Source organism: Entelurus aequoreus, linkage group LG18 (assembly GCF_033978785.1).
Source record: "Entelurus aequoreus isolate RoL-2023_Sb linkage group LG18, RoL_Eaeq_v1.1, whole genome shotgun sequence".
Taxonomy (NCBI): Eukaryota; Metazoa; Chordata; class Actinopteri; order Syngnathiformes; family Syngnathidae; genus Entelurus; species Entelurus aequoreus.
The window spans coordinates 5,319,011-5,340,273 of record NC_084748.1 but is presented as its reverse complement, the minus strand read 5'-3'; the positions used below and the strand labels follow the sequence as shown (position 1 = coordinate 5,340,273).

The following is a 21,263-nucleotide window of genomic DNA, read 5'->3' as shown; positions in this document are numbered from 1 at the left end:
TTTATGTCAAAGTACAAAGAACAAATACATTTAGTAAGAAAATATATTGCACTTTGTTGCTTCCAGGCCATACAAAATGATGTGGCAGGCCAGATGTGGCCCCGGGGCCTTGAGTTTGACACCCTCAAATTCCTCTTAAATACCAGGCTACACATATACTGACCTCTAGTGGACAATATGAGTAAATCAGATAAATTACCCTTGAATGTATTTGGAAATGATAGCACAGCATTCTCTTTTTTGACACAATCCGAACAACCTCCCCTAATCATGATGCAAAGACATGTTTAGAAAGTGTTTATTTGCTAGTGTTATTGCACAACAGAGTAGAAGATTGTTTTTATTGGTTTTATATTTTATAGCAGCGCTCATCTCAAGGGAAAGTTGACAAACTTTTCACAGTAGCTGAGAGGGAGGCTTTATTCACAATGTACTGGTTCCAGGAAAAGGTAATAATCAGTAATCTCACATTATGTGTTGAGGTGTGGAGAGGCTCGGATTCCAAGGTGAAAAGAAAGGAGAAGACGTCCGCGCCGCGAGGGGAGAGCGTCGTCCGGCTCGCTTTTTGTTCTTCGCTCGGCTTTGCTGGGCTCCCGGGCGTCCTCTCACACGTTCATGGACAAGACGAGGAACTGGGGAGGAGGTCACAAGAGTCAACATGGCGACGTGGAGGAGGGGGCGGGGTTAGTGGGATGTGCTTCTACCTGCAGCATGGTGAAGTTCACCCTGCCCTTGTGGTGCGTGTCCATGGCCTGGAAGACGCCTGCGTCGGCACAAAAGCACACGTCGGCGCGGGAACAGCCGGACACGCTACTTTAAAAAATATAAATTCTACGTACGGAACATGTTCTCCAGGCGCACGATGCAGTTCAGGTAGTCGTCAAAGTCGATGGTGTGCTTCTCGTCGGCGAACCTCTGGGCCAGTAGCTGCAGGAGCTGATTGTTCAGCTGCATCCCTGAACGTCCACAGACGGTTTTATTCAGGGTTTAGGAATACAAACACTGCCTTGCTTTATGGTTACACTATCTATAATATGGTATAGTGTATATCATATGCTATATATAATATTGGTATAGTATAGTATCATGTGGTACAGTATATAATGTATGCTATAGTGTTAATAACATGGTATTGTACAGTATGGTGTATATTATATGGTATAGTACGTATGGTATGGTGTATATGACAAAGTATAGTATAGTATGGTGTATATTATATGCCAAAGTATGGCCTTCTTGCCCGAATGCGGCTGAGATAGGCTGCAGCACCCGCCCGCGACCCCGAACGGGACAAGCGGTAGAAAATGGATGGAAGGTATGGCATGGTGTATGTAACATGGTATAGTATAATACTGTGGTGTATATTGTATGTTATAGTATGGAGTGGTGTATATGACATGGTATAGTATTGTATGTGTATATTGTATGTTATAGTATGGCATGGTGTATACAACATGGTATAGTATTGTGTGGTGTATATGACCTGGTATAGTATTTTATGTGTATATTAGATGATATATTATGGCATGGTGTATACAACATGGTATAGTTTGGTATGGTGTATAAAAAATAGTCTAGTATAGTATGGTGTATATTACATGGTATAGTATACTATGGTGTATATTAAATGCTGTAGTATGGCTTGGTGTATATAACATGGTATATTATGGTATGGTTTATATAACATGGTATAGTATAGTATGTGTATATTGTATGGTGTATATATAACATAGTATAGTACAGTATGGTGTATATTATATGGTATAGTATGGCTTGGTGTATATACCATGTATAGTATGGTATGGTGTATATAAAATGTTATAGTATAGTATGGGGTATATCATATGGTATATTATGTTATGGTGTGTAAAACATGGTATGGTATAATGTATATATCCTTGTATTGTACATTATGGTGTATACAACATGGTATAGTATGGTGTGGTGTATATGACATGGTATAGTATTGTATGTGTATATTAGATTATATATTATGGCATGGTGTATACAACATGGTATAGTATGGTATGGTGTATAAAAATGGTCCAGTATAGTGTGGTGTATATTACATGGTATAGTATGGTGTATATTACATGGTATAGTATGGTATGGTGTATATAACATGGTATAGTATACTATGGTGTATATTAAATGCTATAGTATGTCTTGGTGCATAGAACATGGTATAGTATGGTATGGTTTATATAACATGGTATAGTATAGTATGTGTATATAACATAGTATAGTATGGCATGGTGTATAGAACATGTATAGTATGGTATGGTGTATATAAATGTTATAGTATAGTATGGTGTATATCATATGGTATATTATGTTATGGTGTGTAAAACATGGTATGGTATAATGTATATATCCTTGTATTGTACATTATGGTGTATACAACAAGGTATAGTATGGTGTATATAATATGGCATGGCATGACATGGTGTATAAAATATGGTATAGTATAGAATGGAGTATATAATATGGAAGTGTATAGTATATTATGGTATGTTGTAAGTATGGTATAGTAGTGTACATATTATGGTATAGAATACTGTATATAATATGGTATAAAATGCTATCTGTGTTGGCCCTGTGATGAGGTGGCGACTTGTCCAGGGTGTACCCCGCCTTCCGCCCGAATGCAGCTGAGAAAGGCTCCAGTATCCCCCGCGACCCCGACAGGGACAAGCGGTAGAAAATGGATGGATGGATGGTATAATATAGAATGGTGTATGTAATATGGCATAGTATAGAATAGTGTATATCATGTGGTATAATATGGTATGGTGTATATAATAGGGTATGGTATAATACCGTATGGTATGGTGTAAATAATATGGTATACTATAATATGTTATGGAATGGCATTGTGTGTATAATATTGTATGGTATGGCTTGGTGTATATAATATAATATGGTATATATAACATGAATGGTATGGCATGTTTTTACTGTGTAATGGTGGTGACAATCATCTACCTAGACTAGACTAGACTAGAGGCAAGTTCACAAAATGATTATGACAGTTGTAGGTAAAGAACCAATATTGGCGGTACTAGCCCTGTATTTACTTGGTATCGGATTGATACCAAACTTCCCAGTATCAGCCACAGCCTCCTTGTATTTTGGTCCCAACATGGACTTATCTTGACCCTGGGGAGCCCCCTAGTGGCGGCCATGGTGCATTGTCTTACCCGCAGCTTTGAGGGCGCTGCGCAGCTCGTAGGAGGACATGGCTCCTGAGCGGTCAGTGTCGAAGGACAAGAAGAGCATCTGGTGGCAAGAACACACCTTCAACATCATCATCATCAATAATAATAATACATGAGAAGAAGACGTACGATCCACTTCTTCAGCTTCTCCCAGAACACCTTGAACTCTTGGAACTCCATCTTGCCCGTGTTGTCCACCTTGTTGTCTTGTCAAAGGAGCTAGCAGACGGCAACATGGCGGAGATGATGTTGTGGCACGCTGTTATTACTAGTTATTATCAGATAACTTATTATCACTAGTTATTATCAATAGTTATTATCAATAGTTACTATCAATAGTTACTATCAATAGTTACTAGTTATTATATCTAGTTATTATCACTAGTTATTATCTCTAGTTATTATCAGATACGTTATTATCACTAGTTATTATCAATAGTTACTATCAATAGTTATCACTAGTTATTATCTCTAGTTATTATCACTAGTTATTATCTCTAGTTATTATCAGATAAGTTATCAGATAAGTTATTATCAGAGAAGTTATTTTTAGAGCAAGTTATTATCAATAGTTATCATCAGATAAGTTATTATCAGATAAGTTATTATCAATAGTTATTATCAGATAAGTTATTATCAGAGAAGTTATTATCAATAGTTATTATCAGGTAAGTTATTTTTAGAGAAGTTATTATCAATAGTTATTATCAGATAAGTTATTATCAGAGAAGTTATTATCAATAGTTATTATCAGATAAGTTATTATCAGATAAGTTATTATAAGTTATTATCACAAGTTATTATCAGATAAGTTGTCAGATAAGTTATTATCACTAGTTATTATCACAAGTTATCAGAGAAGTTATTATCACTAATTATCATGAGTTATTATTACAAGTTGTTATCAGATAAGTTATTATCACTAGTTATCATTATTTATTATCACACTAGTTATCATTAGTTATTACACTAGTTACTATTAGATAAGTTATCCGATAAGTTATCAGCAGTTATAATCAGATAAGTTATTATCACAAGTTATTATTAAATATGTTATGATCACTAATTATAATCAGATACGTTATTTTTCACGAGTTATTAGCACGAGTTATTAGATAATTTATTATCACTGGTTACTACTAGATACGTTATTAACAGATAAGTTATTATCACTAGTTACAATCAGATAAGTTATTATCACTATTAATAATTATACAAGTTATTATCGCTAGTTTTTATTACATTTATTATTATCACTAGTTGTTATCAGATAAGTTATTATCAATAGCTATTATTAGATACGTTATTATCACTAGTTATTATCACAAGTTATCAGAGAAGTTACTATCACTAATCATCATTAGTTATTATCACACTAGTTATTATCACAAGTTTTTATCAGATAAGTTATTATAACTAGTTATAATTAGTTATTATCACAAGTTATTATCAGATAAGGTATTATCACTAGTTATCATTATTTATTATCACACTAGTTATCATTAGTTATTACACTAGTTACTATTAGATAAGTTATCCGATAAGTTATCAGCCGTTATAATCAGATAAGTTATTATCACAAGTTATTATTAGATATGTTATGATCACTAATTATAATCAGATACGTTAGTTTTCACTAGTTATTAGCACGAGTTATTAGATAATTTATTATCACTGGTTACTACTAGATACGTTATTAACAGATAAGTTATTATCACTAGTTACAATCAGATAAGTTATTATCACTATTAATAATTATACAAGTTATTATCGCTAGTTTTTATTACATTTATTATTATCACTAGTTGTTATCAGATAAGTTATTATCAATAGCTATTATTAGATACGTTATTATCACTAGTTATTATCACAAGTTATCAGAGAAGTTATTATCACTAATCATCATTAGTTATTATCACACTAGTTATTATCACAAGTTTTTATCAGATAAGTTATTATAACTAGTTATAATTAGTTATTATCACAAGTTATTATCAGATAAGGTATTATCACTAGCTATCATTATTTATTATCACACTAGTTATCATTAGTTATTACACTAGTTACTATTAGATAAGTTATCCGATAAGTTATCAGCAGTTATAATCAGATAAGTTATTATCACAAGTTATTATTAGATATGTTATGATCACTAATTATAATCAGATACGTTAGTTTTCACTAGTTATTAGCATGAGTTATTAGATCATTTATTATCACTGGTTACTACTAGATACGTTATTAACAGATAAGTTATTATCACTAGTTATAATCAGATAAGTTATTATCACTATTAATAATTATATAAGTTATTATCGCTAGTTTTGATCAGATTTATTATTATCACTAGTTATTATCAGATAAGTTATTATCAATAGCTATTATTAGATAAGTTATTATCACTTGTTATTATCAGATAAGTTATCACAAGTTATCACTAGTTGTTATCACTAATTATTATTACATACGTTATTATCAGTAGTAATTATCAGATAAGTTATTATTACAAGATATTATCACAGAAGTTATTATCAGATAAGTTATTATCACAATATATTACCACTAGTTATTATTACATAAGTTATTTTTATTAGTTATTACCAGATAAGTTATTAACCCAAGTAAGCATAACTAGTTATTACCAGATAAGTTATTATCACAAGTAAGCATCACTAGTTATTATCATGTAAGTTATTATCACAAGTTATTACCAGATAAGCTATTATCAGAAGTTATCATCAATAGTTATTACCAGATAAGTTATCATCAGTAGTTATTACCAGCTAAGTTATCATCAGTAGTTATTACCAGCTAAGTTATTATGACAAGTTATAGCAGATGGCAACATGGCGGAGAGGATACGTCCAGCAGGTTGATGATGTTGTGACACGTGTGGAGGCTCAGGCCATCAAACTTGATCTCTTTTCCTGATCACCAAACACAAACCAGAAATTCATTATTGGATGAGTTAGTCCAGTTATTATCACTAGTTATTATCAGACAAGTTATTATCATTAATTATCATCACTAGTTTTCAGACTAGTTATTGTCAGACAAGTTATTATCGTTAGTTATCACAAGATATTATAACAAGTTATTACCAGACACGTTACTATCAAGGTATCAAGACAATTTATTATCACAAGATATTATTACTTATTACTAGTTATTATCACTAGGTGTGAGACATGTTTTTAATACAAGATATTATCACTAGTTATTATCAGACTAGGTATTATCACAAGATATTAGCACTAGTTATTATCACTAGTCATTGTAAGAGAAGGTATTATCACAAAATATCACTAGATTTTATCACTAGGTATTATCACAAGTTATTATCACACTAGTTATTATCATAAGCTATTATTACTGGTTAGTATACCCGTTACTATCAATAGTTATTAATCGTTATTATCAGACAAACTATTGCCCGGTAAATTATTATCAGACTAGTTATCAGTTAAGTACCTTTCACAATATATTATAACAAGTTATTACCATAAACGCTACTGTAACAAGTTATCGCAAGTTATTATCAGACTAGTTATCACAAGATATTAGCAGAAGTTATTATCACTAGTCTTTGTCAGAGAAGATATTATTACAAGATAGTATCACTAGTTTTTATCAGTAGGTATTATACCTGTTCCTATCAAAAGTTATTACTAGTTATTGTCAGACAAGCTATTATCAGACAAGGTATTATCACTAAATATTATCTGACTTGTGTTTATCAGACTAATTATTGTCAGTTAAGTAATTTTCACAATATATTATAACAATTTATTACCAGAAAAGTTACTATAAGAAGTTATTATTACAAGTTATTATCGCTAGTCATATTTAAAAGTTATTATCAGACAAGTCATAACAAGTTATTATCAGACTAATTATTATCACAATATATTATCACTAGTTATTATACCTGTTATTACCATTAGTTATTATCAGACAAGTTATTATCACTAATTATTATCAGACAACTTATTATCACTAATTATTATCAGAATAGGTATTATCAGTTAAGTAGTTATCGCAAGATAACTAGTCTGATAATAACTTATTTTATCTGGCAATAATTACTTAACTGATAATAACTAGTCTGATAATAATTAGTGATAATATTATCAGTTAATTATTACAAGATATAATAACAAGTTATCAGACTAGTTATTTTCACTAATTATTATCAGACAAGTTATTGTCACTAATTATCATCTGACTAGTTATTATCAGTTAAGTAATTATCGCAAGATAAAATAAAGAGTCTGATAATAACCTATTTTATCTTGCAATAATTACTTAACTGATAATAACTAGTCAGATAATAATTAGTGACAATAACTTGTCTGACAATAATTAGTGACAATAACTAGTCTGATAACTTGTTATTATATCTTGCAATAATTAACTCATAATATTATTGCTAATTGTTATCAGACAAGTTATTATCACCAATTATTATCAGACTAGTTATTATCAGTTAAGTAATTATTGCAAGATAAAATAAGTTATTATCAGACTAGTTATCTTGCGATAATTACTTTAACTGATAATAACTTGTCTGATAATAATTTGTGATAATAACCTGTCTGATAATAATTAGTGATAATAACTTGTTATTTTATCAGTAAAGCAATTATCACAAGATACAATAAGTTATTATCAGACTAGTTATTATCACAATATATTATCATAGTTATTATACCTGTTATTATCACTAATTAATATTAGACAAGTTATTTTCACTAATTATTATCAGACTCGTTATTATCAGTCAAGTAATTATCGCAAGATAATAACGAGTCTGATAATAACCTATTTTATCTCACGATAATTACTTTAACTGAAAATAACTAGTCTGATAATAATTAGTGATAATAACTTGTCTGATAATTAGCGATAATAACTTGTCTTGTGATAATTACTTAACTGATAAAATAAGTTATTATCAGACTAGTTATCACTAATTATTATCAGACTAGTTATTATCACAAATTATTATCAGAGTAATTATTATCACTAATTATTATCAGACTAGTTATTATCAGTTGAGTAATTATCGCAAGATAAAATAGGTTATCATCAGACTCGTTACTATCTTGCGATAATTACATAACTGATAATAACTAGTATGATAATTACTGATAATAACTTGTCTGATAATAATTAGTGATAACTTGTCTGATAAAAACGTATTTTATCAGTTAAGTAAATATCACAAGATATAATAAGTTATGAGACTAGTTATCACGATATATTATCACTAGTTATTATACCTATTTTTATATATCTATTATTATCAGACGAGTTATTATCAGTAATTATTATCAGACAAGTTATTATCACTATATTATTAGACTAGTTATTATCAGTTAAGTAATTATCACAAGATAATAACTAGTCTGCTAAATTATTTTATCTTGTGATAATGACTTAACTGATAATAACTACCGGTAGTCTGGTAATAATTAGTGATAATAACTTGTCTGATAATAACTTGTTATTTTATTAGTTAAGTAATTATCACAAGATATAATAAGTTATTGTCAGACTATTTATTATCATTAAATATTTGACAAGTTATTGTCACTAATTATTATCAGACTAGTTATCAGTTAAGTAATCGCAAGATAAAATTGGTTATTATCAGACTCGTTATTATCTTGCGATAATTACTTAACTGATTAATTAGTGATAACTTGTCTGATAATTAGTGATAATAACTTGTCTGATAATAACTTGTTATTTTATCAGTTAAGTAATTATCACAAGATATAATAAGTTATTATCAGACTAGTTATTATCAGTTACAGTAAGTCATTATCATAAGTAGGGATGTCCGATAATGGCTTTTTGCCGATATCCGATATGCCGATATTGTCCAACTCTTTAATTACCGATACCGATATCAACCGATGTATAGTCGTGGAATTAACACATTATTATGCCTAATTTGGACAACCAGGTGAAGATAAGGTACTTTTTAAAAAAATGAATCAAATAAAATAAGATAAATACATTAAAAACATTTTCTTGAATAAAAAAGAAAGTAAAACAATATAAAAACAGTTACATAGAAACTAGTAATTAATGAAAATTTGTAAAATTAACTGTTAAAGGTTAGTACTATTAGTGGAGCAGCAGCACGCACAATCATGTGTGCTTACGGACTGTATCCCTTGCAGACTGTATTGATATATATTGATATATAATGTAGGAAGCAGAATATTAATAACAGAAAGAAACAACCCTTTTGTGTGAATGAGTGTGACTGGGGGAGGGAGGTTTTTTGGGTTGGTGCACTAATTGTAAGTGTATCTTGTGTTTATGTGGATTTAATAAAAAAAATAAAAATAAAAAAAATAAATAAACAAAACGATACTGATAATAAAAAAAACGATACCGATAATTTCCGATATTACATTTTAACGCATTTATCGGCTGATAATATCGGCAGACCGATATTATCGGACATCTCTAATCATAAGATATAATAAGTTGTCATCAGAGAAGGAGTCGCTGCGTACGTGTGCCGAGGACGCCGTTGAGGATCTGCTGAAGCTCCCTGACAGAGATGGCCTGGTCCTGCAGGAGAGACAAGCATGAAAAGAGTTGATGAGGACTCAGAAAGTTCCACGGGGGACTCACCCTTCCAGCCACGTCCTCAAAAAGCTTCCTGAGGCTTTTCTCCTCGTCCGTCTCGTCCTCGGGGGAGCTGGGCGGGGGCGGCTGCAAGCACCAAGGTACTACTTCAAACTGGGAAAAACATGCACCTTTTTCCCCCAAACACAATGTTTTATGAAAAACCCAGTGCCTTTTTTATTTTTGTACAGTTTTGTTGAACGAGCAAACGATTGAAATATTTCAGTTGAAAACATTAAAGAAGTAATAGATTTAAAAGAAAGAAAACCCCACAACAAACTGACATAATCATTGCAGCAATAAAGAACATAGAGAAGGTGCAATAGACGACTTGTTTGTGTTGTAATGTTGATGCTCGGAATTCTGAGGGTTCCTGAATGCAACCTTGCGGGCAGTAATCATCATTGTTGCGTAATGAGGAAGTGCAGTTGTGGCTAAATTACGCCCGCGCCCTGAAGGGGCCCCCATGCCCGACTAAACCCCATGTCCGGTGGCCATGGATGAAGTGCTGGCTGTCCAGAGCCGGGACCCCGGGTGGACCACTAGCCTGTGCATCGGTTGGGGACATCTCTGCGCTGCTGACCCGTCTCCGCTCGGGATGGTTTCCTGTTGGCCCCGCTGTGGACTGGACTCCCGCTGATGTGTTGGATCCACTGTGGACTGGACTTTCACAATGTTATGTCAGACCCACTCGACATCCGTTGCTTTCGGTCTCCCCTAGAGGGGGGGGGGGTTACCCACATATGCGGTCCTCTCCAAGGTTTCTCATAGTCATTCACCGACGTCCCACTGGGGTGAGTTTTTCCTTGCCCGTATGTGGGCTCTGTACCGAGGATGTCGTTGTGGCTTGTACAGCCCTTTGAGACACTTGTGATTTAGGGCTATATAAATAAACATTGATTGACATTGATTGATGTCCACCATACCGACTAAACCCCATGTCCACCATGCCCGACTAAACCCCATGTCCACCATGCCCGACTAAACCCCATGTCCACCATGCCCGGCTAAACCCCATGTCCACCATGCCAGACTAAACCCCATGTCCACCATGCCCGGCTAAACCCCATGTCCACCATGCCCGGCTAAACCCCATGTCCATCATGCCCGGCTAAACCCCATGTCCACCATGCCCGACTAAACCCCATGTCCACCATGCCCGACTAAACCCCATGTCCACCATGCCCGGCTAAACCCCATGTCCACCATGCCCGACTAAACCCCAGGTCCACCATGCCCGGCTAACCCCCATGTCCACCATGCCCGACTAAACCCCATGTCCACCATGCCCGGCTAAACCCCATGTCCACCATGCTCGGCTAAACCCCATGTCCACCATGCCCGACTAAACCCCATGTCCACCATGCCCGGCTAAACCCCATGTCCACCATGCCCGACTAAACCCCATGTCCACCATGCCCGGCTAAACCCCATGTCCACCATGCCAGACTAAACCCCATGTCCACCATGCCCGACTAAACCCCATGTCCACCATGCCCGACTAAACCCCAGGTCCACCATGCCCGGCTAACCCCCATGTCCACCATGCCCGACTAAACCCCATGTCCACCATGCCCGGCTAAACCCCATGTCCATCATGCCCGGCTAAACCCCATGTCCACCATGCCCGACTAAACCCCAGGTCCACCATGCCCGGCTAACCCCCATGTCCACCATGCCCGACTAAACCCCATGTCCACCATGCCCGGCTAAACCCCATGTCCATCATGCCCGGCTAAACCCCATGTCCACCATGCCCGACTAAACCCCATGTCCACCATGCCCGGCTAAACCCCATGTCCACCATGCCCGACTAAACCCCATGTCCACCATGCCCGGCTAAACCCCATGTCCACCATGCCCGACTAAACCCCATGTCCACCATGCCCGACTAAACCCCATGTCCACCATGCCCGACTAAACCCCATGTCCACCATGCCCGACTAAACCCCAGGTCCACCATGCCCGACTAAACCCCAGGTCCACCATGCCCGGCTAAACCCCATGTCCACCATGCCCGACTAAACCCCATGTTGCTACCCCATCACCAAGCACAGAATCAGGTACTTTTAGGGCTACAACCGAATCCCAACGGCGCCATGTTTTAGTCCCAGATGTATATCTAGAATATATCTGGGTCATATCTACAACATTTCTGGGACATATCTAGCATATATATATAAAACATAGCCAGAAGATATCTACAACATATCTAGAATATATCTGGGACATATCTCAAACACTTCTGGAACATATCTAGAACATATCTGGGACATTTATAGAACATATCTAAAACATATTTGGAACATATCTACAACACATCTGTAACATATCTAGAATATATCTGGGAGATACCTAGAATATCTGGAACATACCTAGGATATATCTGACACATATTTAGAACATATCTGGGACATGTCTAGAATATGTCTGGAACATATCTGGAACATAGCTAGAATATAACTGTAACATAGCTAGTACATATCTAAAACATATCTGGAACACATCTGTAACATATCTAGAATATATCTGGGACATGTCTTGAACATGTCTGGAACATATCTAGAACATAACTGGAACATACCTAGAATATATCTGGGACATATCTAGAACATATCTGGAACATACCTAGAATATATCTGGGACATAACTAGAACATTTCTGGAACATATCTGGAACACATCTGTAACATATCTAGAATATATCTGGGATATAACTAGAACATGTCTGGAATATATCTAGAACATATCTGGAACATACCAAGAATATATCTGGAACATACCAAGAATATATCTGGAACATACCTAGAATATATCTGGAACATATCTAAAACATATCTAGAACACATCTGTAACATATCTAGAATATATCTGGGACATATCTACAACATTTCTGGAACATATCTAGCATATATATAAAACATAGCCAGAACATATCTACAACATATCTAGAATATATCTGGGACATATCTCAAACACTTCTGGAACATATCTAGAACATATCTGGGACATTTATAGAACATATCTAAAACATATTTGTAACATATCTAGAATATATCTGGGAGATATCTAGAACATATTTAGAACATACCTAGAATATATCTGGAACATACCTAGGATATATCTGACACATATTTAGAACATATCTGGGACATGTCTAGAACATGTCTGGAACATATCTAGGACATATCTGGAAAATAGCTAGAACATATCTGGAACATACCTAGGATATATCTGACACATATTTAGAACATATCTGGGACATGTCTAGAACATGTCTGGAACATATCTAGGACATATCTGGAAAATAGCTAGAACATATCTGGAACATAGCTAGAACATATCGAACATAACTAAAACATATCTGGAACACATCTGTAACATATCTAGAATATATCTGGGACATGTCTTGAACATGTCTGGATCATATCTAGAACATATCTGGAACATACCTAGAATATATCTGGGACATATCTAGAACATTTCTGGAACATATCTGGAACACATCTGGAACATATCTAGAATATATCTGGGACATATCTAGAACATGTCTGGAACATATCTGGAACATACCAAGAATATATCTGGAACATACCTAGAATATATCTGGAACATATCTAAAAAATACCTGGAACATATCTAAAAAATATCTAGAACACATCTGTAACATATCTAGAATATACCTGGGACATATCTAGAACATTTCTGGGACATATCTAGAACACATCTGTAACATATCTAGAATATATCTGGGACATGTCTGGAACATATCTGGAACATACCAAGAATATATCTGGAACATACCTAGAATATATCTGGAACATATCTAAAACATATCTAGAACACATCTGTAACATATCTAGAATATACCTGGGACATATCTACAACATTTCTGGGACATATCTAGAACACATCTGTAACATATCTAGAATATGTCTGGGACATATCTGAAACATTTCTAGAATATATCTGGGACATACCTAGAACATATCTGGGACATATATAGAACATATCTGGTACATATTTAGAACATATCTGGAACATAACTAGAATATACCTGGAACATATCTAAAACATATCTGGAACATATCTAGGACACATCTGTAACATATCTACAATATATCTGGGACATATCTAGAATACATCTGGAACATACCTAGAATATATCTGGGACATACCTAGAACATATCTGGGACATATCTTGGACATATATAGAACATATCTGGGACATTTATAGAACATATCTGTAACATAGCTAGCATATCTAAAACATATCTGGAACATATCTAAAACACATCTGGAATATATCTGGGACATATCTAGAACATACCTGGGACATATCTAGAACATACCTGGGACATATCTAGAACATACCTGGGACATACCTAGAATATATCTGGGACATATCTAGAACATTTCTGGGACATATCTAGAACATATCTGGAATATCTCTAGAAAACCCGTTATTTGTGTTCCATCTCCCCCTTTTGAAAAGCTAGTTAGTTGTGGTTCTGTTTTTAACTTTAATGGAGGGACCTTGAACGCACCACAGTTATTAAGTTCAAGTTAAAGTAGCAATGATTGTCACACACAATAAGAAAGAAAAGTGAAACTTTGAGGACAGAAACAAATCCTCAAAGTTGCCAAAAGCTCCTGATCGGAGGACCTCCTCACCTCAGGCAGGTCTGCGTCCACGTCGCTCCCCATCTCCCTGAGGGACACGGTCACATGACACGTCACATGACACGTCACGCCCTGTACGACACAGGCGAAGGTGGTCTTTACTCACAGAGCTGACACTCTCTTCTCAGAGTAGATGCGGACCAGGAAGTCGGCCTCGTGGTGAGGCTGGAAGGTGGTGGGCACCAGCAGGTATTTCCCGGGGGGCAGGGTGAAGCGCTCTGACACCTCGCGCAGGTTGATGTAGGTCCTGCTGCGGGCCTTGGACGCGTGCGTGCGGAAGAAATCTTTCCCCTGATGATCCACGTTGTTTGGGGCCTGGAGAGGTCATACGTTTGTTACATACTGTATCTTTAATCATCTAATCATTCATCCTTCATTTACATACTGTATCTTTAATAGTGTTCATTCATCCTTCATTTACGTACTGTATCTTTAATCATCTAATCATTCATCCTTCATTTACCTACTGTATCTTTAATCATCTAATCATTCATCCTTTATTTACCTACTGTATCTTTAATAGTGTTCATTCATCCTTCATTTACCTACTGTATCTTTAATAGTGTTCATTCATCCTTCATTTACATACTGTATCTTTAATAGTGTTCATTCATCCTTCATTTACCTACTGTATCTTTAATAGTGTTCATTCATCCTTCATTTACCTACTGTATCTTTAATAGTGTTCATTCATCCTTCATTTACATACTGTATCTTTAATAGTGTTCATTCATCCTTCATTTACATACTGTATCTTTAATCATCTAATCATTCATCCTTCATTTACATACTGTATCTTTAATAGTGTTCATTCATCCTTCATTTACGTACTGTATCTTTAATCATCTATTCATTCATCCTTCATTTACGTACTGTATCTTTAATAGTGTTCATTCATCCTTCATTTACGTACTGTATCTTTAATCATCTATTCATTCATCCTTCATTTACGTACTGTATCTTTAATAGTGTTCATTCATCCTTCATTTACAAAAGCAGTGAAGTTGTCACGTTGTGTAAATGGTAAATAAAAACAGAATACAATGATTTGCAAATCCTTTTCAACTTATATTCAATTGAATAGACTGCAAAGACAAGATATTTAACGTTCGAACTGGTAAAGTGTGTTATTTTTTGCAAATATTAGCTCATTTGGAATATGATGCCTGCATCATGTTTCAAAAAAGCTGGCACAAGTGGCAAAAAAGACTGATAAGTTTGAGGAATGCTCATCAAACACTTATTTGGAACATCCCACAGGTGAACAGGCTAATTGGGAACAGGTGGGTGCCATGATTGGGTATAAAAGCAGCTTCCATGAAATCCTCAGTCGTTCACAAACAAGGACGGGGCGAGGGTCACCACTTTGTCAACAAATGCCTGAGCAAATTGTTTAAGAACAACATTTCTCAAGCAGCTATTGCAAGGAATTTAGGGATTTCACCATCGTAATATCATCAAAAGGTTCAGAGAATCTGGAGAAATCACTGCACGTAAGCGGCAATGCCCGTGACCTTCAATCCCTCAGGCGGTACTGCGTCAAAAAGCGACATCATTGTGTAAAGGATATCACCACATGGGCTAAGGAACACTTCAGAAAACCACTGTCAGTAACTACAGTTGGTCGCTACATCTACAAGTGCAGGTTAAAACTCTACTATGCAAAGCCAAAGCCATTTATCAACAACACCCAGAAACGTCGCTGGCTTCGCTGGGGCCGAGCTCATCTAAGATGGACTGTCAGTCTGACTAAAGAAGTTAGGTTTAGGTCATGTGACCCAGCATCAGTCTGACTAATGAAGTTAGGGTTTAAGTCATGTGACCCAGCATCAGTCTGACTAAAGAAGTCAGAGTTAGGTCATGTGACCCAGCATCATTATGACTAAAGAAGTTAGAGTTAGGTCATGTGACCCAGCATCATTATGACTAAAGAAGTTAGAGTTAGGTCATGAGACCCAGCATCAGTCTGACTAAAGAAGTCAGAGTTAGGTCATGTGACCCAGCATCATTATGACTAAAGAAGTTAGAGTTAGGTCATGTGACCCAGCATCATTATGACTAAAGAAGTTAGTTAGGTCATGTGACCCAGCATCATTATGACTAATGAAGTTAGAGTTAGGTCATGTGACCCAGCATCATTATGACTAATGAAGTTAGAGTTAGGTCATGTGACCCAGCATCATTATGACTAAAGAAGTTAGAGTTAGGTCATGTGACCCAGCATCATTATGACTAATGAAGTTAGAGTTAGGTCATGTGACCCAGCATCATTATGACTAAAGAAGTCAGAGTTAGGTCATGTGACCCAGCATCATTATGACTAAAGAAGTTAGAGTTAGGTCATGTGACCCAGCATCATTATGACTAAAGAAGTTAGAGTTAGGTCATGTGACCCAGCATCATTATGACTAAAGAAGTTAGAGTTAGGTCATGTGACCCAGCATCAGTCTGACCTCGTAGACGGCGAAGCCGATGGTCTGCAGGTCCATGCCCTCCTTCCTCAGCCGGCGTCTGTTCTTCTGCATGAGGGCGATGACCACGCTGCACACGTCGTCCTCGTCGTCCGCGTCCCTCAGCTCCATTTTGAACTGAGGGTTGGTCCAGAAGGTGTCTGAGGGTCACACGGAGTTGTCACGGGAAGCTTGGAAACAAAAAAGTGTTTGACGCGCTTTCACTTCCTGTCTCCTCACCGATGAAGTTCCTGCAGCCGCCGGCGGTGGAGCCTTGGATCCACTGGCCCTCGAACAACTGGGCCTCCCAGTGGCGCTTGGTGTTGTCGGTCAGGGCGTCGGGCGTCATGTTGCAGATCTCCACCTTGTCGTAGCCGGCCTTGAAGTCCTCAAAGTCCATCCTGAGGTGGCACACACGCGCCATCACGTGACCTGTGACGCCACCACCAGGCGAGGACTTCTTACACTCACCAGAATTCTCCATCTTCTGTCGAATTCTGCAGGATGCGACTCTTCTCGGCCTTGTCCACGTAGTCCCACTCCTTGGAACTGGAAAACACACACACACACTTTTTAAAACAAAGAAGAGTCCTGGACACAAGAAAGACGCGTTGAAAGAAGTTTATGAGAGACATAAACCAAAAACTTTGAATAATGTTTGATAATCACAATAGACCTTGAAGAGCATATTGGTCACTCAACCTGCACAAAATGTTTTGATTCACATCCGGATCACCATTCTTATTCATTTTGATTCTAAATCGATTAATAATTCTCAAAAATAGATATTTAAAAATATATGTTTTTTCTAATTTATAACTTTTATTTATTTATAAGAATCCATTTAGAAAATATGTTTTTAGGCCGTCTACGTGTGAGCAAAAGGAGCTTTTCTGACCTGTTTTGAAAAAGTTTCAACACAACTATTATACTCAATAATAAATCACGAGAATCATTTTGAAATGGGAACCAGTTCTGAATCAAATTGTCACCCCTGCAATCGGAATCAGATCAAATTGTTTTTTTCATGATTTAATTAAGTATTTGACAATTTGTTCATTCATTACAGGGTTTAAATAATTCTTTAGCAATGTATTTATTAATTTCACGATTTAATTATTTGAAAGGTAATTATTTCACAATTATTTGACAATTTGTTCATTTATTACAGGGTATAATTAATTATTTCACAATTTATTTATTAATTTCATGATTTAATTATACGATTCAATTATTTGAAAATGTAATTATTTCACAATTATTTGACAATTTGTTCATTTATTACAGGGTATAATTAATTATTTCGCAATTTATTTATTAATTTCACGATTTAACTATACGATTTAATTATTTGAAAATGTAATGATTTATTTCACAATTTAATTAGTTACATCTGCGGTCCCCTCCAAGGTTTCTCATTTAATCCCATCGAGTTGAGTTTTTTCTTGCCCTGATGTGGGATCTAAACCGAGGATGTGGTTGTGGCTTGTGCAGCCCTTTGAGACACTCGTGATTTAGGGCTATATAAATCAACTTTTGATTGATTATTAATTATTGTTTTATTTTTATTTTTTATTAATTATTACACATTTATTTTTTTTATTTGACAATTTTTAAATTTCATGGTTTAATTAATAATTTACTAATTTAACTATTTATTTCATAATTTAATTACTTATTTGACAAGCTATATATTTCACAATTTAGTTAGTTATTTAACAACTTAATTTTTAAACAATTTATTATTTGAAAATGTAATAATTTATTTCAGGATTCAAATAATTTTTTGACAATTTAATTACTGTGACAATTTAATTATTTCATAATTGAATTAATTATTGACAATTTAACTATTGCACAATTGAATTCATCATTTGACAATTTACTTATTACACAATTTGTTTTGTTATTTGACCATTTATTTATTTGACAATTTCCTTATTTGACAATTCATTAATTTCATGATTTAATTAATTATATCCCCCCCCCCCGACTTTGATTGATGACTTTGACTAATTAAGCGCAGACACACATTTAGTAATATCTACCTTTAAATAAATTGGGAATAATTAAAGCGTAAAATAATTACTTAATCAAATAATTAAATAAATTGTGAAATATTTTAATTGTCAAATTATTATTTAAATTGTGAAATAAATAAGTCCATTTTAAAGTAATTAATTATGTCTTGAAACAAATAGTTACATTGTCAAATAATTAATTAGACCCTGATATAACTAAATGGTTAGATACTTAATAAAATTGTGAAATAGTTATATTAGAAAATAACTAAATAAATCATGAATTAAATAGTCAATTAATAAATTGTGAAATATATTAGTTGTCAAATATTTAATTAAGTTGTGAAATAATTAAATTGTCAAACAATCAAATTGTGATATAAAGAATTAAGTTGTCAAAAAAATAACTAAATTGTCAAATAATTAAATTGTCAAATTACTAATTAAACTGAAATAATTAATCAAATTGTATAATAACTAATTAAATTGTGTAATACTTAATTACATGGTAATTAAGCGGTGAAATTAATGAATTGATGTCATTTAACAGCTGACATTATTTCAAGAGCCTTAATGCTAGTGAGTTGTTGTCGTCGTTAGTTTGTTATAGTCGTCGTCGTTAGGTTGCTGTTGTCGTCAGGTAGTTGTCGTCGGCGTCAGTTTGTTGTTGTCGTCGGCGTCAGTTTGTTGTTGTTGTCGGCGTCAATTTGTTGTTTTTGTCGTCGTCTCAGTTTGTTGTCGTGGTCGCGGTCAGTTTGTTGTTGTCGTCGTGGTCAGTTTGTTGTCATCGTGGTCAGTTTGTTGTCATTGGGGTCAGTTTGTTGTTGTCATGGTCAGTTTGTTGTTGTCGTCGGTTTATGGTCGTCGTCAGTTTGTTGCCGTCGTTGCTGTCAGTTTGTTGTCGTCGTCAGTTTGTTGTCGTCGTCGCTGTCAGTTTGTTGTCGTCGTCAGTTTGTTGTTGTCGTCGCCGTCAGTTTGTTATCATCGTCAGTTTGTTATCGTTGTCAGTTTGTTATCATCGTCAGTTTGTCGTCGTCAGTTTGTCGTCGTCAGTTTGTTATCATCGTCAGTTTGTTGTCGTCAGTTTGTTGTCGTCAGTTTGTTGTCGTCAGTTTGTTGTCGTTATTGTCAGTTTGTTATTGTCGTCGGTTTATGGTCGTCAGTTTGTTGCCGTCAGTTTGTTGTCGTCATCGTCGTCAGTTTGTTGTCGTCGTCAGTTTGTTGTCGTCGTCAGTTTGTTATTGTCGTCGTCGTCAGTTTGTTGTTGTCGTCGTAAGATTGTTGTTGTCGTCGGTTTATGGTCGTCGTCAGTTTGTCGCCGTCAGTTTGTTGCCGTAGTCAGTTTGTCGTCGTTAGTTTGTTGCCGTTAGGTTGTTGTCAGCGTCAGTTTGTTGTAGTCAGTTTGTTGTCGTCGTTGTCGGTTTGTTGTCGTCGTCAGTTTGTTGTTGTCGTCATCAGTTTGTCAAGCAACACAAGCAGCTTTAAGAAATCGCAAAACACGGCGAGCGGACATTTTCTGCTTACTGGTCACTCCAAGGGCCGTTCCACTCCACCTGACCCCAGGGGTTCCTGACCCGGATCAGCTTGACCTTCCTGCCTCGGTAGTTGACCTGGACAAGGAGCAGAACATTTGACCTCCGACGACCTCCTGGCCCGAGCATGTGACTCTCACCTCCTGCAGGCCCGTGATGGAGTAGGCGTGTCCCTTCACCAGACCGTTGGCCAACTTGGCCTCAGACTCTGCGGAGCTGCTGACCTGCGGGGCCACAGAGTGTCAAAGGGTGGGCGGGGTCAGGAGGCGGGGCCACACTCACGTCAATGGAGCATCCCATCATGGAGCCCCTGTCCAGGGCCTTCTTCATGACCCGGAAGAGGTCATGGGTGGAGGTCTTGGTCTCGTAGATCTCGCCCACGCCGCCCGTGAAGTCCTCCATGGCCTCCATGGTGCTGCCGCCCTTCAGCGACTCGTAGCTGCCGTGCATCCTGCGGGACAGGCGGCGGCGTGAGAGCGCGGCCGTGCCTAATGAAGCGGCCCGGACTTACTTGGCGTAGGCCTTCTCCAGCAGGGCGCTCCAGAACTCGTCGTTGGAGGCGGAGTGCAGCATGATCAGCTGGTCGTGGACGGTGGGCAGCCGGTCGTCCACCACCACGTCCAGCCACTTGTTGTGCTGCCAGAACTGACCGGGGAGGGGTCAAAGGTCACACGCGCCGCACACGTCGAGACGGACGGCCGCCTACCTGGAA

The 21,263-nt window shown here is 36.1% G+C and overlaps 1 protein-coding gene across 1 annotated transcript in view; it reads right to left on the bottom strand.

The window, feature by feature from the left end:
- Positions 1 to 268: 268 nt before the first annotated feature.
- The window catches only part of capn9 (calpain 9), a 27,127-nt gene continuing 6,132 nt past the window's right edge, over positions 269 to 21,263 (bottom strand). Inside the window, exons 3-20 of the mRNA XM_062026364.1 lie at positions 21,258 to 21,263; positions 21,063 to 21,196; positions 20,834 to 21,002; positions 20,692 to 20,775; positions 20,544 to 20,629; positions 17,470 to 17,547; positions 17,239 to 17,399; positions 17,002 to 17,159; positions 14,655 to 14,863; positions 14,540 to 14,576; positions 9,873 to 9,953; positions 9,752 to 9,809; positions 6,081 to 6,145; positions 3,348 to 3,416; positions 3,201 to 3,279; positions 840 to 956; positions 705 to 763; positions 269 to 632 (exon numbers count right to left, since the gene is read on the bottom strand). The exon at positions 21,258 to 21,263 is cut by the window's right edge and continues 113 nt beyond it. Of these exons, the coding sequence (XP_061882348.1) occupies positions 606 to 632; positions 705 to 763; positions 840 to 956; positions 3,201 to 3,279; positions 3,348 to 3,416; positions 6,081 to 6,145; positions 9,752 to 9,809; positions 9,873 to 9,953; positions 14,540 to 14,576; positions 14,655 to 14,863; positions 17,002 to 17,159; positions 17,239 to 17,399; positions 17,470 to 17,547; positions 20,544 to 20,629; positions 20,692 to 20,775; positions 20,834 to 21,002; positions 21,063 to 21,196; positions 21,258 to 21,263 (1,677 nt within the window). The 3' untranslated portion in view covers positions 269 to 605. The remainder of the gene's footprint in view (positions 633 to 704; positions 764 to 839; positions 957 to 3,200; positions 3,280 to 3,347; positions 3,417 to 6,080; positions 6,146 to 9,751; positions 9,810 to 9,872; positions 9,954 to 14,539; positions 14,577 to 14,654; positions 14,864 to 17,001; positions 17,160 to 17,238; positions 17,400 to 17,469; positions 17,548 to 20,543; positions 20,630 to 20,691; positions 20,776 to 20,833; positions 21,003 to 21,062; positions 21,197 to 21,257) is intronic.